Source organism: Nicotiana tabacum, chromosome 2, assembly GCF_000715075.1.
Source record: "Nicotiana tabacum cultivar K326 chromosome 2, ASM71507v2, whole genome shotgun sequence".
Lineage (NCBI taxonomy): Eukaryota > Viridiplantae > Streptophyta > Magnoliopsida > Solanales > Solanaceae > Nicotiana > Nicotiana tabacum.
This window is the reverse complement of record NC_134081.1, coordinates 5,670,396-5,683,638: the sequence shown is the minus strand read 5'-3', so window position 1 is coordinate 5,683,638 and position 13,243 is coordinate 5,670,396. Positions and strand designations below refer to the sequence as shown.

General features: G+C 32.9%; 1 protein-coding gene and 1 non-coding gene across 2 annotated transcripts; both read right to left on the bottom strand.

Annotated features, from left to right (window-relative positions):
• Positions 1 to 3,430: 3,430 nt before the first annotated feature.
• TRNAL-UAA (transfer RNA leucine (anticodon UAA)) lies at positions 3,431 to 3,513 on the bottom strand. The gene has a single exon. It is a non-coding gene; the product is annotated as a tRNA-Leu (tRNA).
• A 7,165-nt stretch (positions 3,514 to 10,678) lies between these two features.
• Positions 10,679 to 12,659, bottom strand: LOC107826080 (non-classical arabinogalactan protein 30). The gene is made up of 2 exons (XM_016653030.2): positions 12,409 to 12,659; positions 10,679 to 11,260 (listed from the first exon to the last, which is right to left on the bottom strand). Exons 1-2 carry the CDS (start codon positions 12,590 to 12,592, stop codon positions 10,899 to 10,901), a joined length of 546 nt encoding a protein of 181 aa, XP_016508516.1. The 5' UTR covers positions 12,593 to 12,659; the 3' UTR covers positions 10,679 to 10,898.
• Between the last annotated feature and the right edge of the window lie 584 nt (positions 12,660 to 13,243).

The following is a 13,243-nucleotide window of genomic DNA, read 5'->3' as shown; positions in this document are numbered from 1 at the left end:
TTGCTGGAACTACTGAAAGTGAACTATGACTGTGTAGCTCGTCATTATCTTCAGTTCCTTAGTTATTATTGTTACTTGCTGAGTTAGTTGTACTCATACTATACCATACACTTCGCGTACAGATCCAGGTGTTCCTGAACATAGCAGGTGTTGATCATTTTGCGCAATTAATTTTCAGGAGATTTTGAGGTAGCTGTCGTATTCCGCAGACCTTGTCTCTCCTTCTCTATCTCCTTGTTTACTGTATTTGGTCTCAGACTATTATAGATTATATTTTCCAGATTTGTACTCATATTAGATGCTCATGTACTCAGTGACACCAGGTTTTGGGTGTGTTGTATCGGAAATTGCTAGATTTTTGGTATTGTATTAAACATTACGTTTTTAAATTTAAAGGAAATCGTGGGTTATTGATGTTGTCGGCTTGCCTAGTACTGAGATAGGCGCCATCACGACAGGTTAGGATTTTGGGTCATGACATTGGGTTCGCCATTGAGAGGTGCGTGCTATGATAATGCTAGCAACAATGCCCCGCCTATACCTCAAAATATAATATACAAGAACAAAAGATACACGACCCATAAGTGAAGTGGGGCTCACCAAGTCAGCTGGGAAGAGGGTGCACTACTATCGCTGATTGAAGTTGCCTGCCGTGGAACCATCTGCATCCATTAAAGATGCAACGCCCCCGACAAAATGGACGTTAGTACATAATAAATAGTACTAGTATGAAAACCAAATACCTCCTTCAAGGATTGGAAGTACAACATGAATGTGACGAATCATAGAAGCAATAAAAGAGTTTAAACAACCATTAAAACCACAACAAATTCATTTAAAGCTTTCAATAACATTTATAAATTTCAAGTTGGAGATCCTCTGTAACAACCTTTACCACAATACCACAATCTCTACACAAAGCGGCCCCGTCGCCTCACCTCAATGTGTGCGGGTGAAGGTGTAATCACAATGCCACAAATTGGATTCTCAAAACGATAATAGTTGTACAAAAGATTTCCTTTCAAATCAAACCCTTTGGCACCTTTGGCCTTTACAAATATACGTTCATAAGATTTCATTACATGAAATATAAGAAATTGAATCACATTGATTTCGTACAAAACGTTTTTCCCAAAAGGGTATAACATAATTAAGTCAAAATATAGAATCATTAACACCTGAGGGTTCTGACACATTACACAATTTAGGAATCAATTTACTTGCTTGAATATCCCACCTCGATAGTGTTTCAAGTTCGAACTACACACGATGGAGTTTTGTAAGAATACGGGAATTCCGATACTAGAAGAAAAGTTTAGCCTTCATACCTCGAAAGAGCTTTCCCTAGTATAACAATAACGTCCCGACATTCCTAATGATACCAATCTATAGAAGGTGAGAGAATTATAAGCACGATTAAAGGAATTCGTATGGCAAGAGCTGCTACAATGACAACCCAACCTTTCTTCAACCAATTCAACAACAAAACCACCCAAGATTGTCCAACAACTTCCCCATAATCCCTATTAGCTCATACATGTGATCAGTCTACTCTCATCACACATAACCAACCCAAATCTGAAATTTGAGAGTTGGGGGAAGAAATTCTTACCTTTTAGAAACCCTAGCAAGTTCCTCTTGATGAAATTCCAAGTCTTGATCCAAGTTGAGTAGTGAAATCCTTGAATCCTCCCCTTTCGCTCTCTAGGACAACTCTCTCCCCTCTCTAAAATATGAGATAACCCCTAAAAAATGACCCATATGGCTAGATAAAATGAAATGGGATCGGGTTATTGAATTAGAAAAATGGGCCCTCTGAACTCTAGATCACGCTGCATACCAAGCTAGGCGAGCTCTGCAGCTAGCTACAGACCACGCTTCGCGAGCTCTGCAATGAGGAATATACCTGGCTAAGCGAGGGATGTAGCACGGTCTAGCGCGCTAGGAGCTTGGCGATGCGAGGGAAGTAGCACGGATTGGCGCGCTAGGAGTTGGGTGACGCGAGGTCGAAATTATTGTAACTCCCCAACGCACTGTTCAACCCGAAAAGTCCGAATATACAATACATTAGCCAACCTTGACCCCACAAAATCTTAAATTACTTGCCAAAAATTTACGGGCTTACAATATGATATCTAATTGATCATTAACGTAAAACAGACTTCGAGATTTGGACCATAATATTGTATTTTGAAGCTATTGTGAGGTTCGAGCGCGAGCTTAAAAGATGTTACGATGTTTCAGCTACAAGCTGTCATTTTGTTCATAGTTTAGAACTTGTGTTTATGTTTATATATATTCAACCGGATGATGTATTTTCTTTAAAATCTTAGTAGATGATGGTATTCTCTGTAGTTTATATATTCTATTGCCTTTGTATTGCTTAAAGATCTATAACTAATTGATCATTAACGTATATTAAACTTCTAGATTTGAACCATAATACTACATTTTGAAGCAGATGTACCAGTATTCCAGTTGGTTTTGTTCATGGTAATTTGGAACTTGTATTTATGTTATGGCAAAGGGCCAAATATACCCCTCTATTTTCGAAAATGGACTAAGAATATATCTCGTTATACTATTGGGTTATTTATACCCCTGCAGTCATACTTTGGGTTCAAATATACCCCTCATTTAAACGGAAGGGACACGTGTCATCGTCCTGTTGGTCAATTCTAAATATCTTCTAATTAATTAAAAAGACCCATTAATCATACCCGAAAAATATTTTTTTTTTTGTAAAAACTGGAAAAACTGAAATTATTTTTACTAAAAACTTAAAAAAAACGAAAATATATTTTTTTTCCAGTTTTTACAAAAAAACTGCTTTAGAAAAAACTGATTATTTTTTCTAAAACAATGTTTTTGAAAAAACTGAAAAACAAAAAAGTTGAAAATCAATTTTCTAAAGCAATTTTTTTTGTAAAAACTGAATCTTTTTTTACTAAAAACTGAAAAAACTAAAATATTCTTTTTCCAGTTTTTACAAAAAAACTGCTTTAAAAAAAATTGAAAAATATTTTCTAAAATAATTTTTTTGTAAAAACTGGAAAAAAAACTAAAAAGCAAATTTCTAAAGCAGTGTTTTTGTAAAAACTGAAAAATAATTTTTTTTTCCAGTTTTTAGTTAAAAATATTTCAATTTTTAATTACTTTAGAAAATTATTTTTAGTTTTTTTCAGTTTTTACAAAAATATTATTTTTAAAAAAAATATTTTCGTTTTTAGTAAAAATATTTTTTTAATTTTTTTCAGTTTTTACAAAAAATAATTATTATTCGGGTAAGGATAATAAGTATTTTTAATTAATTAGGAGATATTTAGATTTGATCAGGTATGCAATGAGATGATGTATTTTCTTTAATTGAGCGCCTATTTACATTGGGTAGACAGAAATATATTATATTTAATATAAAAAAAGAACATTGTGCTGGCTATGGGGTTCGAACCCATGCGCACTTATGTGCAGAAGATCTTAAGTCTTCCCCCTTAACCTCTCGGGCAAACCAGCTTATTGATAGTGCATCAGCAATAATATTATATAATTGACATTTACTTAGAAGAGAAAGAAATTGATATTTTTGTTAATTAATTTGATCAATTAAAAGTTAGAATTTGGAAAATACACACCATCATTTTATTTTAATTTGTAAATGTCAATTATATAAAATTATTGCTGATGTACTACCAACAATTGAAAAAACAGTAAAATACAACTGTACATGTCTCTCCTTTAGCTGGTTTGTAATTCATGAATAAAACCTATAAATGTATCAATCTATTAACCTAATAAAATCGCATATATCTTATTTCATGTCCCCCTACCAACTTTTCCATGATTCATAAAATTAAAGTACTTGTTTTCTGGCCTTTTTGAGTTAGGTTTGATTTTACGAGTTGGCAAAGTTGATCACACTAATCCACATGCTTCTGTTTTAAAGTTGTTAATTTGCCAACAAAGTTGGTTTAGAGAAAGGTTTATATAGAAGGACCAAACAAAGAAAAGAAATCCCTTTGAATCCTTAACAAATTAAAATCACAATAAAATTATTACTATATTACGTACCATCTTCTGTTGAAACAGTTCAATGTTCAAGAAATTTATAAGTACGTCTCTAATAATACGTGACCTCAGGGGCGGCTCAAGGATATGCGGGGCCTAAGGCCAAAGTTTAATATGGGGCATAAATTTTTAAAAGATAGTTATAATATACGTTTTATTTGAAATATATTCTTCTAACTTTTTGAAATACAAAGTTGTTAATAATCTTTTTTATAATCGATTTTCTCTAATTATCTTTATTCAATTGATAATATAGTCAGCTCATTTAATTTTTCTTGAGATATTGTTGATATTAGATAATATTTTATAGAACAATAGAAGTATAGAATTATTGGAAGTTTAAAAGTATTGTTGAACTAATGAAATCTTGTAGAAAGAAAGTGAGTAATGAAATATTGGAGAAAGAAGGTGAGTAAGAATATTAAAGAGAAAGACAAAAAATATATAGGGGTTTCTGAAATATAAAGAGATTGGAGAAAAGAAAGATTGACTTGGACATATTAAGAAAGGGAGAGTGAATTTTTGTACACATTATCTAATGAAGGAGTAAAACTGAAACGTTGCGAAAACTATTCATCTATCCATTTTTAAATATGTCAATTTATTACTTTATTTACGTACCTAAAAAGCTCTATTTCCTTTTATATTAAAAACTCTAATTTTGTATTAAAAAGTACTAAATATCATTTTTTAAATACCTATAAACCTATTCTTTTTAAAAAATGGGCCCCCCCAAATTTTGGGGCCTAAGGCACATGCCTTACCCCTCATCACGTTAGAGCCGGCCCTGCGTGGCCTAGAGGTCATGGTCATATGTCACATGATCGAGCCGTGAAATCAGCTATTAATGCTTGCATTAGGATAAGTTATTTATATCATACTCATAGGATGCGGTCCTTCCCGAAACATTATGTGAACACAGGATACCTTGTGCACCGAACTGTTTTTTTAATACAGTAAAATGCATGAATGAGTTAACTATAGTGACTTGTGCCTTTTCCTTAATTGACATAAGTCAATCATGAATGGTCCTAGCGCTTCGTGTTCTTATATATATATATATATATATATATATATATATATATATATATATATATATATATATATATATATATATATATATATATATATATATAATTTCTCGCAAAAATAAATGCTTTTAAATTGCGTTCGCATTGCCTGCATTATTCTTCATTCTTTTTGTTTTCATAATACGTCATACGTACTAATAAATTTTACAAACCAGTTTCGTATTCTGTTCTTACTAGTTCTTGATGACCCAAATCTTGCAATTTTTTTAGTACATGAAATGAATGTAATCAAGTATTTTATTTTACTTATTTCAATATTTCGAAGGAGAGCCTTGGAGTAACAATAAAATTATTTTTGTGTAACCTATAGGTCATTGGTTCGAGCCGTGAAAACAGTCACTATTGCTTGTATTAGGGTAGACTGTCTACTACATCACACCCCTTGGGTGCGGCCCATCCCCTAACCCTGCGTGAACGCATGATGCCTTGTGCAACGGACTGCCCTTGTTTTAATATTTTAAAATTTACCCCTCTACTGATAACCGATAAGTCGAATTGTTAAGCATAAATATCTCCACCCCATTTTCTCTTCTTTTTCTTCTTCTTCTTCTTCTTCTTCTTTTCAGGGCCTTTTTCTTTTTGGTTAATCACTAATCTAACGTTTCCAAAAACAAACTTTATTCCATTCATCATACCCTAGTTGAAAACCAGGGTCCACGTTTAATTTCTTCATGTGAAGCACACTCCAATTGTTGAAAAAAGTGCTTTCTTGTCCCACAATTCTGCATAAACCAGGATTTGATAAAGAGTTTATTGTACTCATAATATAGAAAACAAATCAAGGAAAGATTAGCAAATTATTATGACTCCATGTTGCACCTTATGACTTGTATTTATCCGTTGAGACATGTTTCCCTTTTGCTTTTGTTTGGTGTCGGCCGGGCGGATCTAATGCAACTGTTAAAGTTCACGTGAATCCAGTAACTTTTGTTTAGATCTTGTATTTATATTAAAAAGTTCATTAAATATATAAGAATATTTAGTTTGGAATCCAATTTCGTTGGTTCGTTGTAGGAACTCATAAACTAATATTCTGAATTCGCATTTAGATGTTAAATAGTTTGCCCAACTTAAAACTTCACCTCCTTTTCTTTTTGAAGATTGTGTTCGTTTTAAAGAAGCTTGTGGATCTTATTCTCAGCAGCAACTTTCTGTACTACCGGAATGGTACTATTAATACTACCTCTGGTCCATATTGATTATCTGTTTCTGAATTGATTAATAATAAGAATATTTTTCTAAATTACGTACATCTCATCTAATACAATTAACAATAATCCTCTAAATCCAGGAATAATGATAGGATAGCAAAAATAACTTCTTATTTTCCTAAAACGTGAAATATTTTTTAACAAATTCAGCATGCCAAACGACTAATTATTGGATTTTAGAGGAGTAAGATTTAGGTTATATTTACTGATAGTGCAAAAAGAACTAGACACCTCCAAATGTATTATAACATGTAATAGCAAGTTAATTTTTTAAAAATGAGTTGCTTGCTATTATCTATTAAGTAACTTAATTTAGTGCATAGATTTGGTATTACATGTTATTAGAATAGTCTATTCCATAGACTATTAATCGTGCTATGTAAACTTTTGAACAGATACCAAATTGTGTCATTTAATTTTGACTAAAAGTGGTCTGTCACGCACTATAGTTGAATAGTCTATTCCGTAGCTTAACGAGGGATGTTAACTTGAATCTTGAAATGCTTTCCCGCATTACTTATACACCAATTTGTGGGGCAAATATAAACATATAAAGAAATAGGAATTTTTATAGCCGACATCTAAAATAATATATGAGAAATATTTTTTTTGTATATTAATGTATAATATAAATTTTATATACATATGTTATGCATAATTAGTACTTATATACTTTTTTATATTAGGTAATAGCGGTTGTAATTATTTTTTGCTGACCAGCCAACTGCTTTAAAAGTCGGAATAAGTAAGAAATCTAATTAGGATTCTAAAAAAAAACTTTGAATCTATCTCAACCCTACTAACTCAAATGGCGAGAACTGTCCAAAAATATCTTAAGAGACAAATTGCCATCCAAATACCGATATGGGCCTACTATCACTCCATGGCCATACCTCTAGGGAAATGACACGAGGAAATAACGATAATACTGTAATAATATTATTTGTGAGCAGATATACAAATTAACTTGAGTCGTGCTGGGCACTGTCCTAAAAAACTATTTCAGCAATGTAAAATATTTTTCCAGAATTAAACAAGCCTACCTCTATTTAAGAGGATACAAGAATCAGCAAAATATTACTAATAAATCCAGTAAGTTGGAAGAGAAAGAGCAACTAATATCTTATGCCAATTAAAATATTATAGAAGAAGATATTTTGAAGGAGAAGGACGTATAAGAGGGAAAGAAGATATAAGAATTTCTTCTTTTGCTAATTATTAGCTTTTCTTGGTGTTTTAAATGATTGAAGAATGATGGCCTAATCATGGCTATATATAGGCCTAAGGAAAGCTTCGGCACAAGACAAGTGTTTTACTTACTCGTCAAATTTTCTTCATGCAAGATGCCAAAACATTTCATGCAAAATGACACTTGGTTTAGTAATGCCATTTGTCAAACAATCTTTTAAAAGAATGCCACATGTAAAAACTCTTTCCATGTACCAATTATTTAAGAGTATTTGGCCACAAGGCTTCATACAAGAAGCCACTTAAAAATAGATAGGACACTTGAAAAATTAAAAAGACACATGGCTATTTAAAATTTTGAAAATACTACCACAATCCCCATATATTTTCAAAATTTATAGGAAAAAGATAAAGGAATGGAAGAATTAACTTGCTGGATTTGCATGGTCCAAATGTAATGGGTTTGGTGTCTTCAGGACTATGAACCAAACTTAGACCAATAAAACTTAACTCATAGAATTACTGGTGAAATATAATATTTCTATGAACCAATAATTCTTACTGTAAGTCAGAGATTTTATCAATCACATTTCGACCCTCATAATTTTGTTGTTCAATATGGTTTTGCGCCACTAGGCCATGCGCGTGCCTGGTTATTCATGAGAGTTCTAGAGACTAGGCTAAAATCTCATAGGAGCGGCCCCACTCCACTCTCATATAGGTGAATTCCTCAAGTGTATATTGCTTTTAAATACACCATCCATAAGGACTATGGATTTCATTAAGAGTTATAACTCATCCTCTCAATTAGTAGCAGTTAAGCACTCTCTTTTAGTGTTTGAGTGTCAATATCGATTTGTTATTACCCATATGAACCTACTTCATGGGATCTCCAATCACATAGGTTGGGTTACCATCTCAACTGACAACATGTCGGCCTTAACCCCATCTCTTTAGAGGTTTGAAGAATTGATTTTCTTCCCAATGGTTTAGTCAGAGGATCGTCCAAATTAACTTCTGACTTCACATAATGAATGGAGATTATTCCATTTCTCAGCAGCTGATTTATGATATCATGTCTTGATTTCATGTATCTACTTTTACAATTAAAAGATTTATTCTTTGTCATAGCTATTGCCGCTTGACAATCGCAATGCATAAACACATGAGGCAATACGTCATTTATTAAAAGGATATTAGTTAAGAAGTTTCTTAACCACTCAGCCTCAGAACCAGCTAACTCCAGAGCTACAAACTCCGATTCCATAGTCGATCTAGCAATGATCGTCTGTTTTTTCTCCTTTCTCAACTTGGGTATACGACACAAATATATTTTTGTCTGCAAAAATGTGCCTAGTAGCACCGAAGTCTATCACCCAATTCTCACATTGGCCACATTATTTATTTGGGAAATGACCGCAATAATTATATAATCCGCTTTAGTCAAATTTAATTTTAACTTAGCGAGATTGTCATTTATCCCAACTATTCTCTTGCATTGAGGTGCATTTTCTTGAAGGTTTTAATATTAGCATTGGATATGTAACCGTGTCTATTCACATACATGTATTTTGACATTAGTGTCTGCCAAAGTTGTGGATGCAATAACGTATTTTCAACACCGTGGATATCTTGCATAACAGCTGAAACAGTAGCAGCGGAGACAATACCAAAATTGGTAGCACCATCAAAAATTTCCGTAGTGGTATTACTTGACGTAGTTTTTTAGATTGTAGGGAAATGACACGAGGAAATAACGATAATACTGCAATAATATTATTTGTGAGCATATACACGAATTGGCTTGAGTCGTGCTGAGCACTGTCCTAAAAAATTATTTCAGCAATGTGAAATATTTCCCCAGAATTAAACAAGCCTACCTCTATTTAAGAGAATACATGAATCAGCAAAATATTAATAATAAATTCAGCAAGTTGGAAGAGAAAGAACAACTAATATCTTATGCCAATTAAAATATTATAGCAAAAGATATTTTGAAGAAGAAGGACGTATAAGATGGAAAGAAGATAGAAGAATTTATAGGCCTAAGGAAAGTTTCTGCACAAGACAAGTGTTTTACTTACTTGTCAAATTTTCTTCATGCAAGATGCCACAACATTTCATGCAAAATGACACTTGGCTTAGTAAGGCCATTTGTCAAACAATCTTTTAAAAGAATGCCATATGTAAAAACTCTTGCTATGTACAAATTATTTAAGAGTATTTGGCCACAAGGCTTCATGCAAGAAGCCATTTGAAAATAGATAGGACACTTGTAAAATCAAAAAGACATGACTATTTATAATTTTAAAAATACTACCACAATACCTATCAACTAGAGCGTGGATAAAATAATACGTGAGCGCAACATCGAATTGGAACAATAAATTTGTGTTCTTCAAATTTCCTTTTTTCCCCTCCTTCTGTACAATGAATTAGTACTGCATGCGCAAAAATGGGCCAGCAATGGAGCAATTGTCGTAGATTTAGTACTTTCAACGTGGGCCGGCCTGCTAATCGTGAGTCATGAATAAATCTGGATGTTTTAGGATCAATACTATATCTAAAATTCTAATAAGGGAAATAAAACCTCTTAAGTTCAACTTTTATCTAATTATGGAGTGATCCCAATATATACCTGTTATTACTATTTTGGTGCTACTCACTCCATTCCCTCCCCCTTTTTTTTACCCCCTGTTTCTACCTTTTTCTTCTTTTTCTCTCCCTCTTGTTCTTATTCTTTCTTCTCCTCCCTACTTTCGTGAGCCGATGGTGTATTGGAAACAGTCTCTCTACCTTCACTAGGTAACGGTAAGGTGTACACACTAGCTTTTCCATACCCCAAGTATGAAAATATACTGGGTATGTTGTTGTTGTAAGTGATCCCAATATATCAACTTTATTACTGATGAGAAGGAATGAAGTTGAAAACAGAAAATTTGGCAAAAGACATATCCTCTCAACAACAATAACAAACCCAGTGAAATCCACATGTGGAGAATGAGGATGGTAGTGTGTACGCAGACCTTACCCTACCTTATGAAAATAACGAGGCTGTTTACGATAGATGCTCGGCTCAAGAAAAAAATGCAAAAGGGAACAGTAACACAGACAACGACAAGATGTGTTAATAAAAGACATACCTCTATTATCTGTCAATCAACAATTCAAAATGTGTCTTTTCCAAGAAATTAGTACATAAGAAAAATGTCAATTCATCCAACATAGATAAATTGCCATTTGCCATTTGCAAGAGGCAATTTGATAAAAAACAAACATTAAGATGAAAATAAAAGGGGAAAAAACGACTAGAAAAAAGAAAGAAAGTCAAGAACTTAATTCATTAATAATTGTTCTCTTTGCCTTCATCATCAGACTCCAAATTATCATCATTAGTATCAGGTTCATCACACATGGGAGTTGTGTAGTAGAAAGGACCAAGCACATATTTGAGCAAATCCCTGTAAATCACCGTCGGACGGTGAAGCTTTATACCGGACTTTCCTCCGGCGAAGTCAGTGGCAATGTTACAAACAGGATCAGGTGAAGAAACCAATCTCAAAAAGCAATTTTGAGGTTTAATGGTTTTGCCATGACAAGTTGTGTTTGCAATCAAGTCAAATTTTCCAGCTTCATCTGTGAGGTCACTTCCATAATACATTACTCTTCTCCTCTCATCTAGGCATGTAAGTGATACTATACTACCTGCACAACGTATTCAAGATTTTGAATCAGTGAGTTCGGAATAAATGTAATCTTACTCTATGTAGTTGTTATCAAAGACTCATTTGAGACATACTTAAGTCCTAAAGCTCCAAAAATCACTGGGTATGCGCTTCCCCTCACTTAGGCAGCGTTCAACGTAGGCAAGACACTAATAGGTGCATCTCATTGCCCATAAGTTCTATTTTGAATAGAGCAGGTATAAAACAATAAATATGATTGACAAAAAATATATATTATTATTTATAAAGAAAATCATTATGAATGAAATTGTTACTTATTTCTTGCATTACATATTTATGTTTATTTTTTTCTTCATTGCGCCATTTTCTGAACTAAAGTTCACACTTTAATTGCGCTTTTTGCTTAAAGCCCCGATAGACTTGGAGCGCTTTTTAACGCTTTTCGCCTTTGATAACATTGACTATATTTATATGCATTTTAAATATCTTTGCATATGTATAATAGTTCAAGCAAAAAATTAGTGACTTCAACTAGACTTATATAACACATTCTTAATTTGCCTCTACGTGAATTGTACCTCATTTGTAAACCTAGTTACCTTGTAAAACCTTTGCTAAGGTACGTAGAAGTAAGAACCTATTTTATATAGATACAAACCATCACATTATTTTTAAATTTTTTTTAAAAAACCCTTTCTAAACCATTTGCTAAAGGAATATATATACATTTGGCACTCCCTAACTTTGTTGCAAAACATTCTTTAAACCCCAGTTTAGATAATTTTCGTCCTCGATAGTCACAAGCAGTGGCGGAGCAACCTTAGGTTCAGGGTTGTCAAATTGACACCCCTTTGCTCAATAATAAATGGAGGCGGGTTCTTTTTTTACTTCGTTATATTTTGATACCCTTTATTAAAATTTCTGGCTTCACCATTGGTCACAAAGTTCATCATTATGGAGAAGTTGATGTTAAATTACAAGCGGCGGATTCAATCAATTGATTCGTGAGTTCGTTAGAATCAGTGCTACGGGATTGAACATTACATATATGTGTTAAAATAAGTATAGATGGAGTTAGATAAATATATTTTAGGACCTATCTCTCAATTCAGAACCAATAACGTCTAAATTCTGGATTTTGTCAGTGTAAAATTGTAAATTGCATACCTTTGATGGGTTTGGCACCATCAACCCATTCATTCCAACCCTGAGTACAGTCTTGGCAAAGAACTTTGCCAGCAACATGTATTACATCCATTCCTTCAAAGGCTTCTGCAACGTTCATGAAATTAGAAAACACCAAGAATAAAGCTGCAGCAATCACCATGAAATTAACAGCCTTCATCTTCATTTCTCTCAGGAATTAATATTTGTCAAAAGAAAAAATGGAGCTAATTAATTGCTATAACTAGAAGAAAACATGTTCATGAATTTATAGAAATGTTAAAGTGTTTTTGACTAAGAGGTATGTAATAGAAATTGGAAGGTTACTACCTATGACGTGCAAACCATAATTTCGCATTACACCTAAAGGCTTCTTTGTTGTCTAGTAATAATGTAATATCATACCTAACAGGAATTATTATAATATTTTAGAGGAAAATAATGTCTCTAAGATATTTGGCTTGGAGAGAGCATTTGTTTTTTAAATTTTCTGATTCAGCACTATAATAATTTTTGTTTGATAATAATTAGGATTATCGATACCACAAAAATAAAAAATAATGAACTCACACGAAAAGAATAAATCAAGAGTGACTCTCACGTTCTTAATTAGTCAACCATTTTTTATTTGGCTGAGGTGAACATGAGAAGGAGAGCTTATGATTCTGTTTAATTGATTTATTCTTTTTATGATTCTAGTTTATTTGAATTGGATAAGTTGGTTATGACCTATTGTGTAGCTCAAATTAATCTATAAATCTAGACCCATCAAACATTGGATGAGTTATATCATCGAATTTGGACCCGAAATAAAAGGTTCGATAACTTTGTTTACCCG

Coding starts and splice junctions, on each gene's coding strand:
- LOC107826080 (XM_016653030.2), bottom strand. CDS start 12,592: ATGAAGATGAAGGCTGTTAATTTCATGGTGATTGCTGCAGCTTTATTC. Junction 11,261..12,408: donor TGGTGCCAAACCCATCAAAG/GTATGCAATTTA, acceptor TACGTTGTGCAG/GTAGTATAGTATCACTTACA.